Source organism: Monodelphis domestica, chromosome 3, assembly GCF_027887165.1.
Source record: "Monodelphis domestica isolate mMonDom1 chromosome 3, mMonDom1.pri, whole genome shotgun sequence".
Taxonomy (NCBI): domain Eukaryota; kingdom Metazoa; phylum Chordata; class Mammalia; order Didelphimorphia; family Didelphidae; genus Monodelphis; species Monodelphis domestica.
Window position 1 is genome coordinate 435,306,190 of NC_077229.1, and position 20,029 is coordinate 435,326,218.

Consider the following 20,029-nt stretch of genomic DNA (forward strand, 5'->3'; position numbering starts at 1 on the left):
AAAAGGGGGGGGAGGAATTGGTTCTGTTAAGACAATTCTATACTTCAGTTCAAAAATCTTATTGTAATCTGTTTATAAGTGCTTCAAATACACTCTGGAAAAAGCAGCATGGTTTGTTTTTCTCTCTTCCAGTATGATCTCTTTAAAAGAACACAGTCTGTGGTCTGTGTCAGAAGCCATGTTCTCAAACTGCAGGGGCCTGCAGCTATTTGTCAGGGACTGAATTGTATAGAGTACAAATTATTGATCAGAAAGGAGTCAGGAAGGAAGAAGCTGGAGGACTTCCTAAATAGAAAATGCAGGTCACTTTTGAGAGCTGCACACCAGGAAAAGCAGGACGGATAAGCAATACCATTATGAGACTGTCAGCCAGATCTGCAGTCTTTTGCTGCTGCTTTCTCTTTGTAATGGGCTACAAGAAGACAGGAGAATAGCAGACAAAATGGGCTTTTCCTTGCTAGGGTATTAGGAGGAAGCTGTGGCTTCCATTTAGTCTAGCTTTGGGGTATTGAATTAAAGAAATCATACTGGATCCACCTGAGTCTTTGAGCATAAGAACTATATGTAGGTGGATCAAGCTGGAAATAGGGAGATTTCTCTTTTGTTTATAAGACTAAAATAAAATACATGTTTTTTAATTTAGTGTTTAGTTTTTTAAAATATAAGATAAAAAGTAGTTTTTAATTTAATTTTTATTTTAATGAAGAAATTAATTTTAATGTAAGATAAAGTTTTTCTTTAGCTTTTTAAATATAAGAAAATTTAGTTTTTAATTTATTTCAATTAAAATTTAATTTGATTTTTTAAATGTTTTATATTTTGTTTTTAAAATGAGAAAATTTAGCTTTTATTTTAGTTTTTATTTTAATTAGAAATTTAATTTAATTTAGTTCTTAAAATATAAGATAAAGTTTTAAATTTAGTTTTTAAAATATAAGATAAAGGGGGGAAATGATGAGTGAAAGTTTCCATCAGTTATGGCTAGACAGCAGGGTAATCCTCTAGGTCTATAGTCATATAGACAAACAGATAAATATGTTTATCAACAGCAATTTATATTACACACCTCATCTGGGTTTTTAGGAACCCCAATTTTGCCCCTGTCCCCTGAGAATTTTCCCCTAGGGAAGTACCAGACTGACCCTTTCAGACTGAACAATAGATCTTAAAGTACTTAATGATCCCAGGTTAGGTGGGATTAGTAGATGCAGTCAAATGTTAAGTACTTTTTTAGTCCTAGAACTTTCCCCCATTGTATCAGAGTGCAGGAACCATCCTTTTAGTATCCATTGTAGTAGATCACTCCCTGATATGCCAGCTTCTGGCTACAGCCTCTTTTCCAAGCCTGCTTACAACCGGTCCATGCATTTTTGCTGTACCTAGTTCCCCAAAAGGTATATGAGTCCTATGTTTTATTGATCTTTGGAGAATCATCTCCTGTGGTGATTCTCCCAGAGATACTCTTCCCAGAGTCCCAAAGCCCTTGGCTCTGTGGTTTTTAGGTGCTTGACTCTGTGTGGTGGCCAAATATTGAGCATTATCTCTTTCCTGGTTAAAGACTGGGTTTTACTGTCTACTTTAGTGGTTCTGTGTTTTTTTAGGTTGACACACACATATGTATATTTACACATACGTGTGTGTATGTGTGTGTATATATATATGTATATAGTTTTTTTTTAATGATGCTTTACACAAAAGAAGAATATTGTTGTTGTTTCATTTGTATCTGATCCTCCTTGACCCCATTTGGGGTTTTGTTGGCAAAGATACTGGAGCAACTTTCCATTTCCTTCCCTAGCTCATTTGACAGATGATGAAACTGAGGCAAACAGGATTAAATAACTTGATACGGGGTCACACAGTTAATAAATGCCTGAGGCAAGATTTGAACTCTGGTATTCTTGACTCCAGGGCTGACACCCTATCCACTGCACTGATCTATTTGCCTCACAAAAGAATAACCATCTTTATATGTAACCCAAAGACTTTTCAGTTCTTGTGCATGATGATTTCTAATTCCACAGGCTGGTCCCTGACCCCCAATAGGAGAACAAATAAACTCTATAGAGCTAAAAATAATAGTCTACTAAAAAATAAATCATTCTATTTGATAATCCCCTTGCTTAAAATCTAGAAGTGCCTAGAACTAATTAATAAAACATTTAAGTTTATCAAAAGGGTTAAGCATTTCTGCAACCCAAGCAGAATTCCAAAATTGGTTCAGACAATCCTTCAAGAAGATGGTGGTCCAGGAGAGAATGTGGGGATGGGAGAAGGAAAAGCTTCAACAACACCAGAGCACAGGATGGGATGTCATTAGCAGCCTTGCCTGTGATTTGCAACAGATCCAGGCTGCTTGACAAAGACACAGCAATAGAAGAAGCAACGCCAGTCTTATTTCTTCTCTTTCCCTGTGGCTGAAATGAAAGCGTCCTTCAGGACATTTGGGGGGAGTAATGTAGGGCAGAAGCTAGTGCAGGGATTTTAGAAGAAACATTCCCAAACCCAGTCCCTATTCTGGTCTTCATTTTTTGGCTTTTCTGTCTGAAACTGAAACGAAGAGAAGCTCCAACGTGCAACCTTCCTCTGTGGGTCCAGCTCTTGAGAAATGTCTCTGTCTCTTAGTCTCAGATAATTGCCTGGGTGTGCTAGAAGTTAGGCAACTTGCACAGGTTCATGAGGTCAGTATGTTTCCGAGGCTGGACTTGAACTTAGGTCTTCCTACCTCCAAGGCTATTCTTCTTATCTCTTACATAGGCTGTTTCTAAAATGCCTGGTGGAAGGTGAAATAAGCACAAAGCAGGAAGAAAATGGCAGAGCATTTTATGTATCAAGAAAACCCCATGGACAGTACGGCCCTCTGGGTCATGAAGAGTTGGACATGACTGAACAATAGTAATGTGGTATGATTTTAGGGGCCTTGGGAAGACCCACCCCCACTAGGTCAATATGTAATAATATTGGCTTAATAGAGCATAAGTAATATAAATCCTAGGAAAATGCTCCCTTTTCTTTTTTTCTTTTTTAAAATATTTTTTCATGGTTCCATAGTTCATATTCTCTCCCTCCCCTCTTCCCTCCCTGCTCCTGAAGGTGATGAGCAATTCCACTGGGTTATACACATATTATCACTCAATATCTAGTTCCATATTATTCATTTTTGTAATAGGGTAATCTTTAAAAACCAAAACTCCAAATCATATACCCGTATATACAAGTGATGAATCATAGGTCTCTTTTCCTCTTTCTACTGGCATCTCTGGCCATCTAATCTAGTGTTCAAAGTCATGCCAGCCTTTGATGGTTTTAAACAGGTTGTTCTTTTGTCATCTGCTGTCCTGAAGGTACCTGGGAGTGTGGAAAAAACCTAGATGAGCTCTTTTTCCCTTATAGACTGGGAATTCAATATAAAAAGGAAATTTATAGTCAGAAGACACAGAGTACCATCTGTGGTTTCAGAAGTGCTAGAGGAGTAGACCTTACATGACTTCCATGGTCCATTTTAGCTAGGGCTATAGTAAATGGTAAATGTTTAAAAGCTTACTTTCTGAAAAAAAAAAGCAGAAAGAGCTTTCAAGTTTAATCTGCATTGTTAATATTTTCTGCATCATTTTCTTAAGTCTAGGCAATTAACAAAACAATAAATCAAATCTTGGTTTATAGTAATTACTGAGTTCCCAGGCATAAATCCTCACACTGAAAATTTAATTATTGGCTCTCTAAAGTCATTCTGAACTGGTTTCAGCACATTCTTGTTTCATGCCCCCAAATGATGATCACATGATCCTGAGACTATGGCTTAATGTCTGCCCCACAATTTCCTGCATATAGACTGTTTGCTGGTGAAGCATCTCCAGATGGATCATGGGATTATAGAGTTAGAGTTAGAATGGGCCTGAGGTCATCTAGTGTTCATTTTACAAATTAAAACAATTATATTCCAGAGAATTATTGAAATGATTTTTCCAAGGTCACATAGGTAACAAATATCAGAAGTAGGATTTGAACCTGGAACCCATGCAATGCTATATTGTGTTTATAGACCTAGTACCTTTCTAGGAACTCTCAGTCTATGCTTGAAATGCTACCATTAGTAATTCATTCCTATGGGTCAAGGCATTTTAAAGGGTAGATTCTATAATTTGCTTTGAAAGCTGAACATGCCAAGTCCCCAACATCTAAGCAAATAGTTATATTTCTTTTCCACCCAGAGCAGGAGAGAAGAAAGGATGGAGTTGGGGCTGGGAAATAAAAAGGTGGAAAGGACAGGAAGAAGAGAATGATGAAGGTAGACTTTACCTATATGACAATTCTGCAGAAAACTTTCAGTCAAAATTCTTATCTGCAAAATACCTTCAATATTGTAAATAGTCAGATAGCCTAAAATTGTGAGAGAAGCCCAATGCACCACCAGGACAGGAAATTATCAGTGGCCTTGATATGATGCTTAAATAAAACAGGAAGCATGCCATGAGTTAGCAAAAACCTATTTGGATTTGTTTGTGGAATTGTTGAGCAGAAATCAACATCTCAGCTCTCAGAAGGCTTTGCTATATGACACAGATTCAATGGAGACAGGAGGAGCAGAGCCTGAAGTTAACAAGAGGAAAGTGGTTCCCAAATGCATCCATAACCTTAATAGTGCCATCATGCATACCTTGTCGCTTGTAGCTGGCATGACACTCATTCTGAGTTTCTTGTGGGTTTAGTTTTATTAGCTTTGAATCAGAGGGCACCTTGCAAAATGCAAATTGTAAGACAGAAATTATAATTACATTCAGAAGACATTTAGTAAGAAAGGGCAGGTAGGAGTGCCCTGGAACTGAAAACAAAGCTAATAAAGAAACAACTGATTGCAATGGTTTCTCTTCCATCTTATAAAGGCAGGACAAGCTTGGATGTGGCCCTCAGCACCCCCAGAGAGCTATGGAAGCTGGCAGCATGGTAGCCATGGTCACAGAGGAGCCAGAAGTTCTGAGGAGAGGGTCAGAAGCCCACAAAACTTCTAGACGAGAAACTGATTGGTTTCATTATTGCAGTAGGACGAAGGCACCATTGACACTGTGGAATACCTTAACCCTCACTGCAGCTTCAATTCTGTTGAATAATTAAAAACAACCCCCCCTCAAAACACACTCTTAAAACCTGAGCATGCAAACCCAAATTCACCAAATAGCATCAAGCACAACAGGCTGTTGTGGTTGTTCATCCTTTGTTTTTGAAGAGGACCAATGACATCATGGGGGATGTCTTGACTTGTGCATGCATTGGACTTAAATGAGGCAGAGTGTCACAAAGTCCTCCGCCTTACTCTCCCTTCCCAAGTCACCAAAGGCCAGTGGCAGGACACAAGTCAGGATGACTGGTGATGGCCTGGGATGCAGTTGGAACAAATTGTTCTCATCTGCCCATTCCATCAGAAGAAGTCTTCACATGCCTGAATTAGACATCTCCCTACCTCAGTGACTGATCTGAGACCCATCTGCTATTTCCCACCTGGATGATCCCTTCTGCTGAGACAGTTTTACTGGGGTCTGGTCACTGTGCATTCTTGGAGCCACAGGTAAGAGTTGGGTGAAAGATGGACCCCAAAAGGGGATGAGCAGCCCTCACAGCAGAAGTGCTGGTCCAGTCCTTCCTCAACTCCCTGAACGTACACCCCAGCAGGAAAGGTATAGAACACAATGAAACCATTTCTGTACAGACTGCAAGAAGGGGACCTGCCTGACTTTAGAGCTTTGTTTGTGATTTACAAATGGATAGGGAATCCTGTCTGACATTTTTGCTTGGAGGCCAACCAGCAGGTATAGCACACACCAACCACAGTAGAAGCAAATTTATTTTCTGCTCTATTAGTTTTGTACAGAGGCTCCAAGAGCCAGATAATTATAGAATCTCAGAGCTGGAAAAGACTTCAGGGATCATCCAGTCTAGTGCCCACCTGAAGCCTAAAAATGACAAGAGGTCATCCAGCCTCTGATGAAAAACTTTAGCAAGAGAAATACTTCTCAAGGAAAGCCATTTAATTTTGAAATAACTCTAATAGATAGAAAGTTCCTCCTGATATGGAGTCAGAGATTACTTATTATTCAAGCTAGACACTGTTTATAATATTATATGTTATATTATATGAGATTATAAAGAAAGAATTTAGTATAGTGGGATTAGCAGCTAGCTCCAGGAAAACAAGAAGATCTAGATTCAAATTCTGACTCTGATATAGATTATGTGACTCCTTCACTTCACCATTCAATAGCCCAGGCAATCTGGACTATAAGTTGTACAATAAGTAAGACTATAAGTTGTATGATATTACATTTGAAGTGAGAGTTCCCTGTATCAATGAAATCAAAGGTCCAATTCAAAAAATATCAATATCCCAATCTCTCTTGGACAGACATGTACAGAAACTCATAAATTAGTTTGAAAGGATCTCTGAAGTCATCTAGCACAATGTTCTCATTTTACAGATGAGGAAACTGAGACTAAGTGACTTGATATAAGTTCCACAGGAAATAATCATGAGAGGTGGGATCTGAACCTCTAGTCTCTGATGTCCAAACAGCTAGGTGGTCCAGTGGATGCTGGACTCAGAGTCAGAAAGACCTGAGTTCAAACATAGCATCAGATACTTACTAGTTGTGTGACCCTGGATAAATCACTTAATCTTGTTTGTCTCAGTTTCCTCATCTATAAACTGAGCTGGAGAAGGAAATGACAAAACACTCTAGTATCTTTGCCAAGAAAATGCCAAGAGAGGTCATGAAGAATCATACATGACCAAAACAGCTGAACAATAACAATAATAATCCCTGGTGTCCACACTAGTGCTTTTTTCCAGAGCACCTTAGTGCCTCTGATCATTACCTTTGATGAGTAAAATATTCTATACAATCTGGTTGCCTTTCTCCTGCTGTTTTCACAAATAATTCATTAAAAATCTCTTCAACTGTGTGTTTGGGGTGTGTTTTGTCTTATCTTGTGCTTCTTTTTTGTTTTATAATAAGCATAAACTATCAAAATGGCCCAAAAGCATTTTAACTGAAGCGAAATTCTCTTCTCTCTTGAATCAACTGCAATTTCTACCCTGCTCCCCCAAAAGTCTCTCAGCACAGAGGGTGACATTTCCCTGAGGAGGGATCTGCTGCAGGAGAATACTTTACCAGAGCACATTCAGTGGAGGAGATAATCAGGATGTGAGCAGATTGAGGAATGGCTCCTGAGCCTTTGTTGAGCCAAGAGAGCATGTGGGTATCAAAGGCAAAGGAGAAAACTTTCCTTCCATTTGCATTGAAGTACAGATGAAAGGATTTGCTCTTGCCAAATACCTGGTGCTTTTTGGAAATGTGCTTATCAGTATGCATAGCTGAACAGCCAATGGAAGCAATAAAAGAGATGGCTTGTGAGTCCATGCAGAAAAAAGAGAGGGAGAAATGTGGAAGAAAGTCTAATTTTGTGCATGGGGTTGGTTTGAGGTTTTTGTTTGTTTTTGTTTTTTTGCCCTCAACTACCAAATCTATAAATGATAGATACCCTCAAATAGAAACTCTAACCTGAAAGTCCTCATTCCAAATGCCTATTTTAGCATTAGTACTGTTCACAGCAACACTTTGCGGTAGCAAAGAACTAGAAACAAAGTGGGTGCCCATTGATTGGAGAGTGGCTGAACAAATTGTGGTATATGAAAGTAATGGAATATTATTTCACTGGAAGAAACAAGAAATCAATGTTGAAGGGACTGTGGGAAAACTCAGATGCTGTTGGTGAATTCCAACAATTTTGGAAAGCAATTTGGAATTATATCTTTAAAAAAGTGACCAAAATGTCTATAGTCTTTAATCCCAAGATCCCACTGCTGGCACATATACTAAGATAGAAAATATAACAACAAATATTAGGAATTCCAATAAACATGGGAAGACTGTATGAACTGATGCAGAGAGAAGTGAGCAGAACCTGAAACTCTCTCTCTCTCTCTCTCTCTCTCTCTCTCTCTCTCTCTCTCTCTCTCTCTCTCTCTGTAAATAAAAACATATAGGGAATCCAGTCAAATTGATAAGAACAAGAACCACTCACCAATTGATAATGGGTCAAAGCATAAGGATAGGCAGTTTTCAGAGAAAGAAAGAAAAGCTATAAATAGCCATATTTTTTACTGTTCCAGTTCACTAATATAGAGAAATGAAAGTTAAAGCAATTCTAAAATATCACCTCATAGCCATCAGATTAGCTAGGATGAAAAAAAGTAAATGACAAATGCTGAAGATGTGCCAAAAGTTGTGAATGAGTTTGACCAATTTGGAGATATGTCCAAAGTGCATGCACTTTGGTCCAGGAATATCGTGATTAGTTCTATATTCCAAAGAGAACAAAGAAAGAGGAGAAGAACTCATACGTCCAAAAATATTCATAGCAGCTTTTTGTGGTAGCAATGAATTATGAACTGAGGATATGCCCATCAACTGGGGATAGTTAAATAACCTATAGCATATGAATGTGATGGAATACTATTATGCTAAAGTAATAATGAAGGAGATAGTTTCAGAAAAAAAAACGTGTAGACACTTGTATGAATTAATGCAAAGTGAAATGAGATGAACCAAGAGAACAATTTATACATTAACAACAGTATTGTAAATGTAATCAACTTTGAAAGACTCTTATTAATACAATGACCAATCACCATTCCAAAGGACTAATGATGACTCATACTATCCATGTCCAGATAGAAAATTGATGGACTCAGAGTGATAAATGAAGAATATATTTTTCTTCCTTTTTCCTAATTCTTTTTCGTCATGGCTAATGTGGACATTTATTTTGTATGACTATATTTGTAACAGGTTTTGTTTTTGTTATCTTCCCAATGGGTAAGGGAGGGGGAGAGGATTTGGAACCGAAAATAAAATTGAATTTAGAATCAGGAAGAAAAGAAATGTGATATAAATACAAAGGATATCAATAAACTTAAAATAATATAGCACTGCCTAACTTCTAATTCTTGATAATGACAAAGCTCCAGGATGTTAATACTTGGCAAAAATATAGTAGTAAATATTGTTTACCCAAAAGCAACAAAATGAGAGATTGAAGTGGCTTATTGATTGCCTTTCACTTCTCCAGCCACCCTTGTAATTTATCTATTCTACTTGTTATCTGTCCAAAGGAATGCATTATTTCCATCATTTATATTAGGAGGTGCCCATTACATGATTTAAGAGTGAACCCATTTTCTCTGACAGTCCATCCTGACTTACCTTTAATATCCTGGTGACTTGAAAGCTGCCCCAGAACTAAAAGGAGACAAAAGATGAGAGAGAAAGGCTATAGTACCAGAATCATCAGTGTAATGACTGTAACTATGCTTTCCATCTGAGAAGAGAAAGTTGAGATTTACCTTCAGAAGTTAGGTTAAATTCAGCTGTCACCTTCCCATAACCATTCCTGAGGCAGCAATAATATAAGCCCTGATCTTTTTTACTTGCTTGAACGATGGCCAAGGACACAGTTGATTTATCTCCTGCACTGAGAATGGAAAACATTAACATTTACAAAATTAATCTTTTTTGAAGTGTCATATTCCTAAGATGCAAGGAAAAGCTCTGGTTATCCTTTCCCCTGTCTTTTGCAACCACCACTATGGTGTGTTGTTTAACAATTTATTTACCTATAAAGAATGGTTAGCTCATTACATTTTATCAAAGGGCATATTGACTTTAGCAACCATGATCTTGCACCAATATTTGTGCAATACCATGAAATATTAATATGCCCATCCATTAAGATAATAAATCTGCCATTGTAGCATAAAGCACCAAAATGGGGATGCCCTTGGATTACATTATATGTACATTGCCTTGATTCCTCTCAATCATATGAATACTGTATGATGTTCTGCTTTAAGAAAACTAGGCATTCAAAATTGAATCTGACTAAATGGATCAGTTAAGGGGCAATAAGTATCTGCACTATTAGAGGGATCTTCACTTTACAAAAGTATTGAAAGTGACATTTCTGCTCCTTAATGAATTTAAAATATAATTTTATATGTAAATATATAATAAAACAACTCTTTGCCTTGTGTCTGGTTTGGTGAATATTTTGATATTTGTGTCTTGTTCTGGCTCAATCACTGTGGAAAATGAATGGGTTTCTTTTGATTCAAATTCATTCTCTATATGTTTCTTTGGACTGTCAGTTTCTTGAGGGCAAGGATTTTTTTTTTTGCCTCTCTTTGCAACTCTCATGCTTAACACAATGCCTGGCACATACGTGATTTTGAAAACTGACAGAGGGGAAGGAGGGGGAGCTTTGATTTATTTTTTTTTAAGTGAAAAAAAAAACCCACCTGACTGAGTTTGATTTGGTTTGGGGTTCAGTAAATGAGTGTGTCCTGTTTTTATTTTGAAGCTCACTTCCTGATATATACACAATATATATATATTGTGTAAGACAATGAACATTTATATTTATATGTTTTGCCATTACAATTGAGACTACATTCATTACATTTTTTAGTCAGTCAAACATACATTTTTAATCATTCAAAGATTTAGTAAGATTTAGTAAGAACCCACTATGTATAAACCACCATACTAGACCTTCAGGGCAACACAAAGATGAAGGTGGTCCAGTCCCTGCCCTCAGTGAGATTTGGTGGAGGAGGTAAAAAAGCTAGGAATTGAAAGTTAGTGTATATATACATACATACATACATACATACATATATATATATATATATATATATATATATATATATATATATATATGAGATTCTATAAAAGTTCCAAGAAGAGAAAAGAACTTTCTGGTCAATTTGACCATGGAAGGTTTTGCAGAGTAGATGGCATTTGGATTTGGTCCTGAAGAATTGGTAGGATTTCAACAGGCTATTGGTGGAGACAAGATTAGAGTATACTAAGCATGTTTAGAAAAGGACATGTTCATGGAAAAGTGAATAGTCCAGTTAGTAAAAATATCAAATATACTGATCTTAGGCTATAGAGCTAGACTAGCAATCTTCATATCCCAGGAAGAGGAATAGTGTGAGAGACCTATGAGTGACAGGCTAAGTACATGATTATAAAGATCCTTAAATTCCAGATCAAAGAGCTTAGGTGTGTAAGGTCAGATTTGAATCTAGGGCCTCCTATCTCTAGACCTTTCTCTCAATCTATTGAGCTGCCTAACTGCCTCTTCCTATTTTTTTTTATAATTCTATTATAGATTAAATTTATTTATGTATATATCTGTATCTCCTCTATTAGACTGTAAATTCTGAGGCTTTGTCCCATTCTTACTCTTTTTTTGTGACCTGGTTCTGAGCCTATTGCTTTACATGTTGTAGGTACTTAATGTCTGTTAAAATATATGAAAGTGGAATCAAAACTATTAATAAGCACATGAAAAAGTGTTCTAAAGCTCTTATAATCAGAGAGATGCAAATCAAAGCAACTCTGAGGTATCACCTCACACCTAGCAGACTGGCTAACATAACAGCAAAGGAAAGTAATGAATGCTGGAGGGGATGTGGCAAAGTGGGGACATTGATTCATTGCTGGTGGAGTTGTGAATTGATCCAACCATTCTGGAGGGCAATTTGGAACTATGCCCAAAGGGCGACAAAAGAATATCGACCCTTTGACCCAGCCATAGCACTGCTGGGTTTGTACCCCAAAGAGATAATGGACAAAAATACTTATACAAGGATATTCATAGCTGCACTCTTTGTGGTGGCCAAAAACTGGAAAACGGGGGGATGCCCCTCAACTGGGGAATGGCTGAGCAAATTGTGGTATATGTTGGTGATGGAATACTATTGTGCTCAAAGGAATGATAAAGTGGAGGAATTCCATGGAGACTGGAACAACCTCCAGGAAGTGATGCAGAGCGAAAGAAGCAGAGCCAGGAGAACATTGTACACAGAGACTGATACACTGTGGTACAACCGAATGTAATGGACTTATTATTAGTGGCAATGCAGTGATTCTAAACAACCCAGAGGGATCTATGAGAAAGAACACTATCCACATTCAGAGGAAAAACTGTGGGAGTAGAAACACAGAAGAAAAACAACTGTTTGAATACATGGGTCTAAGGGATATGGTTGGGGATGGAGACTGTAAATGAACATCCTAATGCAAACACCAACAACATGGAAATAGGTTCTGATCAGGGACACAAGTAATACCCAATGAAGTTGTGCATTGGCTGCGGGAAGGGTGGGGTGAGGGGAGGGAGGGAAATAAAGTGATTATTGTAACCAAAAAAAAAACAACAAATAAATAAATAAATGAAGTAAAGGGTGGAAGACTAAAAAATAAAATAAAATATATGAAATTGGGTAGGAAGACAGAAGGTCACTGTTCCATTCCTGGCTAAAGTGGAGTGGTACCATTTAGAAGGAAAAGTAGGTGATGGATACCTGATGCCATTGCAGTGATAGAATTGACATGACTTGTAAATTGATTGGATTTGGTGATGAGAGAGGAAAAAACCAAAGCTGACCCAAGGGCCATGAGCACATACAAACTAGATAATCCTGTAGCTAAATTCACTACTTTAAGGATCTGTGTTTTCATTTTTATAGATACTCCTTCTAAGAATGCAGAGAGAAAGCCTTCCATGCTGGTGCAGATAGATCTTTGTGAATTGCAAAGGCCATAAAGGTCATCACCTAAGTCAACTTAGTGATGAGCCTTATGGAATTTAGGTTGGTTGATCCTCATATGATATTCAGTAAGTCCCTCTTTGGGCCTATGCTTGTATCCTTAGAAGCTTAGTAGCTAGGACCCGCCAGAGCTGATACTCCATTGATGAAGCTGTTAAGAACCCAGGATGTCTTCCACCTCGAGAGTAGACATCAAAGGAGAATTTTAGTAGGGGCTACAACAAAAAAATTATAATACTCTTTGAGTAGCCCTACCCATTGATTGTCTCACATTCTTTAGTACCCCTACTTTCACCAATCATTCTGTATTCTTTTGTTAATTTTCTATTTTCCTAGCAGAATGTAAGCTTCTTGCATTAAAATTTCCTCTTTGCCACTTAGCACTAAAGTATCCTTGGACATGTCATTTGACTTTTAAGGGTTCACTTTTCCTTATCTATAAAAGGAAGAGATTGGACCTACGGCCCCTTCCAACTTTAGAACTATGATTCTCGATACTTTCTTCCTCTCTAGGTTTTTGTGACACTGCTCTCTCCCGGTCCTGTCTTTTTATTTGACCACTCCTTTTCCTTTTGCTGGTTCTTCATCAATATCACATACTTTAATACAGGTGTACCCCCAAAGACCTGTCATGGACCCTCCTCATTCTAAATTATCTCATTTGGTGATCCCCTCAGCTTCCATAGGTCCAACTATATAGATGATTTCTAAATCCATATTTCCAGATCTTGCATCTCCAGTTGTCTCTTGGATATCTCAAAGAGAATGCCCTCTATATATCTAGAATTCAATATATCTAAAACAAAATGTTCAAAGTTTCCTATTACTTTTTAAAATCCTTATCTTCAGTCTTAGAATCAATACTATTATTGGTTACAAGACAGAAGAGAGGTAAGGGCTAGGCAATGAGAGTTAAATGATTTAACCAGGGTCACATAGCTGGGAAGTGATTGAGGTCACATTTGAACTCAGGACCTCCCATCTCTAGGCCTGGCTCTCTATTTACTGAGCCACCTGGCTCACCCCTTCCCTATTATTATTAAGGGTACTCTCTCCTCCTAGGTACGCAGGACCTCAACCACCATGCCAGTCTGGATTCTTCATTCTCATTCATCCCACATATTCAAAGTATTGCCTCATCTTGTTCCCACCTTGGCACAATATTTCTTGCACATATTATCCTTTTTTTCCAACTCATATAGCCACTATTTCAGGACCCAAATCTGTCCTCCCTCTAATCCATCTACCACTTAGCTATCAAATCAATCTTCTTAAAGTACAGGTCTGTCTGCCCACGTCACTCCCTTATTCAGGAACCTCCAGTGGTTCCTTATTACTTTGAAAACCAAAAAGAAATTCCTCTGCTTAGCTATTAATGTCCTCTTTGGCCAGGCCCCTTCCTACTCTAACAGTGTCCTTACTCCCCTCCATGTACTCCCTAATGCGGTGACATTGTCCTCCTAGTTGTTCCTCCCTCATGGAATCAGCCCCTGGTTTTCCTATCTTCCCTCAATCTAGATTCACCTCCAGCAAGAAGCTTTACCCCTTCCTCCTTAATCTTGGGTGACTTCCTTCTGGAACCACCCTAAATGTCTCTGCATATGTCTTGTTTGCACATAGTTGTTTGCATGCTGTCTCCCCCATTAGACTGTGAGGCTCCCAAGAGCAGAGATTGTTTTCTTTTGCCAGCACGTACATCCTCATCTCTTAGCCCACTGCCTGGTGCAAAGAAGGAACTTAATGAATACTGGTTGACCGATTAATTTTTTAAATGACAGCCAGCAGTCTTCTAATTGTGGTTATTATCAGAATTTCGGTGATCTGGAGCCGATGATCATTCAAAAGTCTTGTAGGGAAACAGGAATGTAACCCAAGAAGCCTGACTGCTTGGCTTCACAAGAGCTCCTCCTAGTGTTTAAATAAATATTCCATAGAGAGCAAACAGGAAGACTCAGGAAAAGTAACATTTCAAAAGGTCTTCTTGATTTTCCCTAAACTTGTCCTTAAGCCAAAACCAGGCTTCACTATTTTATAGAGTTTATAATTTTTATTCCCTTTAATTAAAAAAGTCAATTTTGCATAGAAATGAAGGAAATGCTTTTCTGGCAAGGAGATTCAGGGAGATTAGATGGCATTTAATATTCACTTGCAAAAAAAAAAAAAACAAACGAACAGCTACTATTCCAACAACCAAGAAGTCCAAGGAATACCTACGGGCCAAAAGTGAGACAAATACTTTCTATCAAGGAGAAGAGCAAGAGCAAGCCGCATAGTCTTCCAAGACTCTACACTACACACTTGCTATGTTTACTAATGAAACAAATTGCGTTACCACTCCTACTCCCCATCTCACCAATCTCCTAGAAACAGAAAAACAAACTAGTTCTTCCATTCCTAGAAACGGTTAGTCAGCACTTCTCAATTACTGCTATTTGGTCTGAGGACTACAAGTGCTTCTTACAGCTTCATGCCGAAGATGCTTGACTTGTTTATGTCCTTTGGCTCATCTTCTGAATTTTGACCTTGGTTCAACCTTATAGAGTACTTGACAGTTCACTGGAGATAGTTGTAAGAAAGAAGCCCATAATGACTTGTAAGAAAAAAATCTCAGATGCAAGAGTAGTTCTGGAACGATGCACTGTGGGAAGATGGTAGAATAGAGCATAGAACTCCCTTGCCCTCCTGATAGCCCCATAAACATTAAAAAATAACACCACAAAATAAATGCTAAAAGCAGCAAAAACAGACAGGAGTTTTGAGTGAAATAATGGACAGGAGTTGTGAGTAGAGCTCAATATACAGGGACAACTAGGATGGAAGGTTTCTCACTTCCCTGGCCTCAATCCCACCATTCTCAGGCCCTGGGGGCAGGAACAGAGCAAACAATGAAATCAACAAAATAACCCCTGGGGGCAGGACTGACAACCTCTCCTTTTTTTGCTAAGCCTAGAAGTTTTCCTCTCCTGGGGATGTCACTGGAATCTGCTGAAGGACCCTGGGAACAGTTATGTCTGCTGTGGTCTCAGCTCTGAAGAAGCTTGTTCCCCTCCCCCCCATACCCACATCTGGGGAATGAAAAAGTAGATAGCACAGAAGGGTTAGGAACTCAAACTTTGCTGATAACAACAAGGGATTTTAGAGATCTGAGGAACAGATTATACATGTGCTCTATCCCAGGCTATGGTCTTAAGAGACCAGGAGTGAGGAAGGAGTGTACACACCAATTTGGGTGGTTGCTGAGGGACTGGGTCCCCTAGCTTTGAGGATATTAGAGTCCCTAGATGCTCCCACAGGGGGAGATGGACTGTCTGCTTTCAGGAGTAGTGACAGAACTGCCTGTGGGCTTTGGAGAGCACATGAAGTCAATCACGGACTGGGGTTTGAGCAAGGGACTTAGAATACATCTGACCCTGGACTATAAAAACTAGAATAACTAAATAAGACCCAGGCAAAAACACATATACACAAAAATTCCTAAAACTTGAAGTAACATACCCTGACACACCAGGAACCCAGGGACTCCAGCAAAGAGCCCATAATTAAGTCTATTAGCCTGGCTACTAAAATATTAAAATGGATAAGATTTTTAGAATGAGGCAAGCAAAGAAGAAAAAAATCCAACTATTGATAGCTATCATGCAGACAGAGAAGATCTTAGCTCAAACTCAAGGGACAGTGAAGTAAAAATACTTAATTCAAAAGTAGCAAAGAAATACAGTAGATTGCCATAGACTCAAAAATAGATTTTGTAAGAACTTTAAAAAGCCCTCAAAAATCAAAGGAGAGGGGTTGAGGAAAAAATGGGGGAAATAAAGGTAATACAAGAAAATCAATAAAATTATGAAAGAAAGATCACCCAAATGAAAAGGGCACTCCAGAAATTCATAGAAGAAAATAATATAGTAGGAACTAGAATTGGACAAGGGGAATCTAATAATTTCCTAAGACAAGAAGAAATAATAAAGCAAAATCAAAAGAATGAAATAATAGAACAGAATAGGAAATATTTTAACACCAATACAACTAACCTAGAAAATAGATCAAGGAGAGACAATATAAGAATAGTTGGACTCCCACAAAGTTATGATAAAAAAGAATTTAGATATCATACTCCAAGAAAACACCAAGGAAAAGTGCCCAGAAATCCTAGAATTAAAAGGTAAAATACAAATTAAAAGAATCCACTGGTCATCACCTCAAAGACACCCAAAGACAAAAATGCATAGGAACATCATTGCTAAGTTCTATGGCTCCAAGGTTAAGGAGAAAATACTATAAGTAACAAGGAAAAGAAAAACAATTTAAATACTATAGAACTACAGTCAGAATAATACTAGAGTTAGCAGTCACAGTATTAAAAGAATAAAGGACATAGAACACAACATTTTGTAGAGCAAAAGAACTAGACTTGGGGGCAGCTGGGTAGCTCAGTGGATTGAGAGCCAGGCCTAGAAATGGGAGGTCCTGGGTTCAAATCTGGCCTCAGACACTTCCCAGATGTGTGACCCTGGGCAAGTCACTTAACTCCCATTGCCTAGCCTTTACCACTCTTCTGCCTTGGAACCAATACATAGTATTGATTCCAAGATGGAAAGTAAGGGTTTAAAAAAAGAACTAGGCTTATAACCAAGAATAACACATTCAGCAAAAATGAATATAATTATAAATGGTGAAAAAATGAATATTTAATGAACTGAGGTAGTTTCAACTATTTCTGGAAGGAACCCAGAACTCAGCAGAAAATTTGATCTATAAGAAATGTACAAAAATAATTAAAGACTAATCATTAGCAACCCAAAAGGTCAAAGTGTTTGATTCCTGCATGGGAAAATGTCATCTATGGTCCCTGGGAATGGCAACATTACCTGAGTATTCTGAGGGAATGTATATCAATGGAAGACTCAAGGTTGAGATGACTTAATAGAATGAGCCAAAATGGTAGTGGAATAGACCAAGATGAAGTAGGGTGGAATAAAAGAAGGAGGGTAGAGGAGGTGGAGGAAGAGAGCTGGTAGTATTAGAAACCTATTCTCATCAAACCTGGGATAAAGATAAAGATAACATACACAATTATAAAGGTAAAAGTCTTCTTAACTTACAGAGAAACAGGAGGAAAGGGGATGGGATAAGGGAGGGTCTGGGAGTTCCCTTGGGGACCTATGGGAATCTCTGTTAAGAGAAAAGAGGAAAAGGTAAAAAGTAAAGAGAGGGAAGGAAGGTATATTTTGAGGGGGTATATATCAGTAGATAGGGGGAATAAGGTGAAGGGATAAGGGAAGGATTCTTAGGACAAAATAAGGGAGGGATTTTTAGAACTGAACTCATATCAAGAAGTAAGAGGGAACAGTTGGGGATATAAAAAAGGAATTTTCAGAAAGGTGGATAGAATAAGAATTAAAAGGTAAGGTAAGGGACAAGGGAGGAACCTTTGTAAAGAAAGGTGAGTTTGGAAAAGGAAGTCAAAAGTAGAGGATAAGGGAGGATTTGGGGAAGGAATATGAAACAGAGAGATATTAATCAAAGAAAATTAGACATCTGAGGAGGAATATGGTGGAAAGAAAGGAGGAAGAAGACAAAGAGTGAAGAGGAACTAAGTAGATGGAAATACACAGGTAGTAATTATGACATTAAATGTAAATGGGATGGATTCACCCATGGGAAGAAAATGGATAGCAAAAAAGGAAAAAACACATGATCTGACAATGTGCTGTTTACAAGAAATACACTAAAAATGAAAGACCCACATAGAGTGAGGTGAGGGACTTAAGCAGTATATATTATGTTTCAGTTGAACCAGAGAAGGAAAGGGTAATAATAATGATCTCTGACAGAGTTGGGGCTAAAATGGATTTATTTGGGAGGGATAAACAAGTTAGCTATATTATATTGGGAGTTACTATAGATAATGAAGCATTATCAATATTGGCAGTATTGGACCTATATGCACCAAATGTTTTAGCCTCTAGATGTTTAAAGGGAAAAAAAACTAAATGAGATTCAGATGGAAATAGATAAGAAAATAATAATAGCAGGGGACTTTAATTTCTCCCACTCATAACTAGATAAATTTAACCAAAAAACAAATAAGAAAGAAGTTAAGCAGATGAATACAACATTAGATAAGTTAAATATAAGTATCTGGAAAGCCCATACACACCTGCATAAGGATAATAGTAGCTTTAAGCCTGAACATACACATAATCCAGACAGTTTCTTGTGGGACAACAATGGTTTAGAGAGCATAAATATTCTGTAAAAGTCTTTTTTAAACACTCATTATACTATAGAGGTAATCCTACATTCCCTAGGGGTTGTGGCATTAGAACAAAAGTTCTACTGGTTATGAACAAGCTAGAAAGATTTGGGTTTGGGAAGAGTGTGGAACTGGCTACAAATGGTATCTTCTGCTTAAGGACCAATCTAATTAAATACATTAACTGAGAACCAGTTGGGTTAAGTTGATCAAATTAAATACTGAAAGGAACATAGGAAAATAGACCTAATATTACATTTCTAGAACTGTGAATTGCTCTAGAGCTGTGAAGCTATTCATACTCATTGACCTAGGGATGCCATTACCAGGATTAGGCCCTAAAGATATTATTGAGAGGGTAAAAAAGCTGTGTATATATAAAAATATTAATGGAAGCTTTTTTGTAATGACAAAATCAAAATAAAATAACAAATTCAATGATCAGGAGAAATGGCTGAATAGAGTATGATATCTGAATGTAATGAATTATATTATATTATTAGAAGTGATAAATATTTGAAATATAAAGTAAGGGAAATATGTGAAGAGATGAAAAGAGAAGAAAAAAGAATATGAATAATACATACTATGATTACATAAAAAAAATCTTTACCTTCCATCTTAGAATCAATACTGTGTATTGGTTCCAAAGCAAAAGAGTCATAAGGGCTAGGCAATGGGGGTTAAGTGACTTGACAGGGTCACATAGATGGGAAATGTTTGAGGCCAAATTTGAACCCAGGACCTCCTGTCTCCAGGCCCTGCTCTCAATCCACTAAGCCACCATTTAAAAAATAACAGCCACAAAATCAAGATTTAAAAGTGTCAAAGTAAAACAAAACCAAAAGGAACTTAAAAGTAGAGAATATTTATATTAGCAAACATCTATAATTTATTTATTTTTAACAAATTGCAAACAATGTGGAGTTTGTGGATTTGCAAATAAATTTTTTATTATTTGTTTATTGAAATGTTTTTATTGATGGTGATTACTAAGTATATGAGATGAAGAAGAAGAAAAGAAGAAGAAAAAGAAAAGAAGAAGAAGAAAAGAAGTAGAAGAAGAAGAAGGAGGAGGAGGAGGAGGGAAAATGTTTTTATTGATG

The 20,029-nt window shown here is 37.5% G+C and overlaps 1 protein-coding gene across 9 annotated transcripts in view; it reads right to left on the minus strand.

The window, feature by feature from the left end:
• The window catches only part of ALPK2 (alpha kinase 2), a 189,052-nt gene that overhangs the window by 51,073 nt on the left and 117,950 nt on the right, over positions 1–20,029 (minus strand). For all 9 annotated transcript variants that reach the window (XM_056824488.1, XM_056824487.1, XM_056824484.1 and 6 more), the window contains 2 exons: positions 9,398–9,525; positions 9,258–9,293 (listed from right to left, as the gene is read on the minus strand). In XM_056824488.1, the coding sequence (XP_056680466.1) occupies positions 9,258–9,293; positions 9,398–9,525 (164 nt within the window). The remainder of the gene's footprint in view (positions 1–9,257; positions 9,294–9,397; positions 9,526–20,029) is intronic.